This window comes from Alligator sinensis, unplaced genomic scaffold (assembly GCF_000455745.1).
Source record: "Alligator sinensis unplaced genomic scaffold, ASM45574v1 scaffold840_1, whole genome shotgun sequence".
In the NCBI taxonomy this organism is placed as follows: domain Eukaryota; kingdom Metazoa; phylum Chordata; order Crocodylia; family Alligatoridae; genus Alligator; species Alligator sinensis.
Genome location: NW_005842643.1, coordinates 259,160 through 262,858, shown reverse-complemented (window position 1 = coordinate 262,858; position 3,699 = coordinate 259,160). Strand labels below are relative to the sequence as shown.

The window sequence follows — 3,699 nt, the reverse complement described above, 5'->3', positions numbered from 1 at the left end:
GTTCAGGAGTTGTCTCCTCTTCAAATGTAAGCAGCAATGAATCCTGAAAAGCAAAAAAGGAATATTTGAACAAAATAATATCATTTTCACTTTCATAGAACCATAGAAAATGAGGGCTGGAAGGGACCTCAGGAGGTCTTGTCTAATCCCCTGCTCAAGGCTGGACTGCCCCCAACTAGATCATCCCAGCTAAGGCTTTGTCTACCCAGGTCTTAAAAACCACCAAGGGTAGAGAGTCTACAACCTCTCTGGGTAACCTGTTCCAGTGCTTTACTACCCTTCTAGCGAGAAAATGTTTTCCTAATATTTAACTTAAACTTCCCTTCCTGCAACTTGAGACCATTGCTCTTAATTCTGTTAAAAAAGGAGGATGATATACCTTGTCCTTGAGTTCTTAAAACCAGAGAAAACAGAAATGCAAGATCCAATATACAAAACTGTAATTCTTTATCCCCTCTGCTGCATTCGACTTCATAATGCAAGGCACTACCTAGAAAACCTATACTTAATTTCAGTCTCACAAAGCCTGATCATGACTCATCCTGTCAGGGTACTCAACACTGCAGAATAAAGCCCATATGTAGTCCAGCTGAAAGTATTCTTGTGAACAAGGATTATTCAGAATTATTATAGTATAAACAGGTGTTTTCTGCATTTAGTCTGATAACTGAAACACTACTTTATGGACAGTTATACAACAGCATAATCTACTGCAAAATGAAGAGCCCCTTTAAATACTAAGAACTGCTTATCTTTGAACACACAAGTCACTCACAACACACACAACCAAAAAGTCTGATGGAAATATTATATGGACTGGGGGAGGGGAAGGAGGAGGGGAAGAGAAACAGAGTAGAGAACCTGTTTTGGTGATGAAGTCATGTTTTCAGAAACAACAAATAATTGAATTTCACACAGGCTGTGCATTTCCAGCAAGCGAGTGCTGCTGCATTAGCAGTCTCTCTAGGTTGAGTTCTGCTTTGGTCCAACAGCACATGCACAGAGGAATTTCATTAGCTTTGTGATGATGACATTGTTTTGGGAGTTTGGGAAGCCTGGCTGGAGGGAGTAACACCATATTGCAGTGCCAGGCAGTGAACTCAGGAAAAAAAAGCTACAGCTGTTTTCTTGGGGAGAGCCAGCACATCAGAGACAATGTTACTTTCTGTATTTATTTGTCTTCCCTAGGTTTTAAATTTTTGTTTCCTAACACTTGTTCCCAATCTACCTTAAACAACTGGACTGGGGGGGGTGTGGGGATCATTCAAATCTTTTCTCACAAGAAACCCATAGTTTTTATTGACACTGCAGCAAATATTTTAAGACACAAGACATTCCTTTTTCACCTTCCCAGTTTACTGTAAGGCTTGGAAAGTGTTTCCTCTCCCCACTTTTCTCTATTCCCTCACCTTGCTCCCTGCCCTCTTCTCTAATGCACATAAACAGGCACTAAAGGATTGCTTGGGAAAGCCAACAAGCCAGTACGGTCTTGAAGGAATGGAAGAATCCACAGAAGTTTTCAAATTCAGAAGGTTAAACTTTTCCCAGATGGTTCAGAACTTGGCTTTTTCCATTGACACAGCAAGGATTCAATTCACGTCCAGGAAATTAGACTGACATAACCTGACCTAGCCTCGCATCCTCCTCCTCCAGTCAGAGTTCTATTTTGTGTTTTCAGAATTGTACCTAACTGCAAGCCTTTCCAAACAGGAGGGAAGGAAGGGGAAGGGAAAGGCAGCTCAGTCACATTTGGTGCTTTCCAAAATACAGGCATATATAATGAAGTTAAAACAGCACAAGGCATCAAAAGTCTTGGAAAGAAAAAGAGCCCTTGGATATGCGCAGAGGAACAAGGCAACCTAGAACTGACTAATTTTCAGAGTTTTTTTATTAGAAGAAAATTCTGGCTCTCTAGTAAACTAAGAGTCATGTGACAAGTCAGGAAGTTTCTATTGTTTATCTCCTCTGAGGCCCTAAACAATGTTATCAATGACATAAGCAAACAGACCACCTTGATTGTAGCAGGAATCCTATTGACCCCTGCAAGCCCCTCCCTGTAAAATAAAATTTAAAAAAAAAAAAAAAAAAAAGACAAAAAGAAAAAAGATAGCCGCTAGAGAGGGAGATTTGTAAATTTTGTTGGTTAAAGACATTCTGAAGTCGTATGTTTTGAACTGCAATCTTCTTGCCCCTTAAGCTAAACAATGATAAAAAAAACAGGAAAAGGAAATGCCAAGATTTGATTTAAGTGCACATAACTATGTTTACCTAATCTGACTATTTTATTAACAACATGTGGATAATTTTTTTCTGAAGTTTGAAAAACTAGATGTGTGTCTCATATTAAAGCATGACTCTAGAAAATGACTGCGAGAAAACACTTTTAGGCCAAACTTATGACAGATTCCACCACCACCACAAAAAAACAAGTGATCCAAAAAGGGGGTGTCGGTCTTTGGGTCAGAGTCCACTCAACCACCCCAGCACACAACACATTCACTTAATCTTACAGAAAGATGGCTACACACAACAGGAGCAACCGAGAGCAGAAATGTTCCCTTTTTATTTCAAATGGATGACTGTTTGACAAAATGGTCCAAAAAAGAAAAAATTCCTATTTATTTGGCAGGGGACAGATTTTAGTCTAAACCTTCCAAAAGATAATGGTATGAAACAAAAGGGAACTGGAAAACACCTGAAGGAAAAGAAAAATGCCAGTTTACTTTATGATACAGCCTTAAAACTATATGGTATATGTGTGTATAGTATGACTCTCTCTTTCTCCCTCTCCTTCTCCATATATATCTATATCTATATATATTTTAAGTGTGCCTCTAGGTGTGCCACTATATAGATATAGATCTATCTGTTCATCTATCTATATATATAGTATGCCTCCTATATACGCACACGTGTGTGTGCCTCTGCAAAGGTTAGAGTACACACACACACACACACACACACACACACAAATATAGGCATGATATATATATAAGAGAGAGGTTATATATAGAGTCTATGGCCCATATATAAGCAAAGGACTCCCTGGATGTCTAGCCTCTTCTAGATAGGTACGTATCTGTATAGATGTACTTATATATCTCTCTACATAGAAGAGACTGGATACTAGTATAGTATAGTATAGTATAGTAATACACACACATAATTGCTAATTAAACTATTATATAATTCTCTTACATTATCCAGTCTCTCTGTCACTATGAATTATACTAGCATACATAGTAATGTATATATGGCATGCCTCTGCATAGGTTAGAGCCCCGAGGGCTCCTTGGAAACCCAGCCTCTTCTATATCTACCTATCATTATATCTGTCTATCAATTAGGTATACAAAAAGATACAGAAAATCCACATCAGCAGCTGTCTCTGCCTCTGTCTAGAAGCGGCTGAATTCCCAGGGAGTGCTTGGGGCTCTAACCTATGCAGAGGACTACACTGCACACTATGACCCCGTCTGTTCCACACAGAGATACACAGCAACATCTGTGAAGAGCCCTGTGTAGAAGAGGCTGCATCCAGGGAGTCCGTGGGGCTCTCACCTAGGCTAGAGGCGTGCAGCCTTATCCCGCACGATGACACTGCGCACCCCGGTGGGGCTGCCGAGACCCCCCGGGGGCAGGAGCCCGCCCCGCCCCCGGGCTGCCCCCTCACCGCTCGGGCTCTGGCGGCCGCGTTGA

At 40.7% G+C, this 3,699-nt stretch overlaps 2 protein-coding genes across 2 annotated transcripts in view; both read right to left on the bottom strand.

Annotated features, from left to right (window-relative positions):
* The window catches only part of C2CD2 (C2 calcium dependent domain containing 2), a 69,942-nt gene that overhangs the window by 63,204 nt on the left and 3,039 nt on the right, over positions 1–3,699 (bottom strand). The window contains exons 2-3 of the mRNA XM_014524646.2: positions 380–393; positions 5–43 (exon numbers count right to left, since the gene is read on the bottom strand). Coding sequence (XP_014380132.2) covers positions 5–43; positions 380–393 — 53 coding nt within the window. The remainder of the gene's footprint in view (positions 1–4; positions 44–379; positions 394–3,699) is intronic.
* ZBTB21 (zinc finger and BTB domain containing 21) overlaps positions 20–3,699 on the bottom strand; it is a 39,289-nt gene continuing 35,609 nt past the window's right edge. Inside the window, exon 3 of the transcript XR_003096219.1 lies at positions 20–43. The gene's annotated coding sequence lies outside the window, so the exon portion shown is untranslated. The remainder of the gene's footprint in view (positions 44–3,699) is intronic.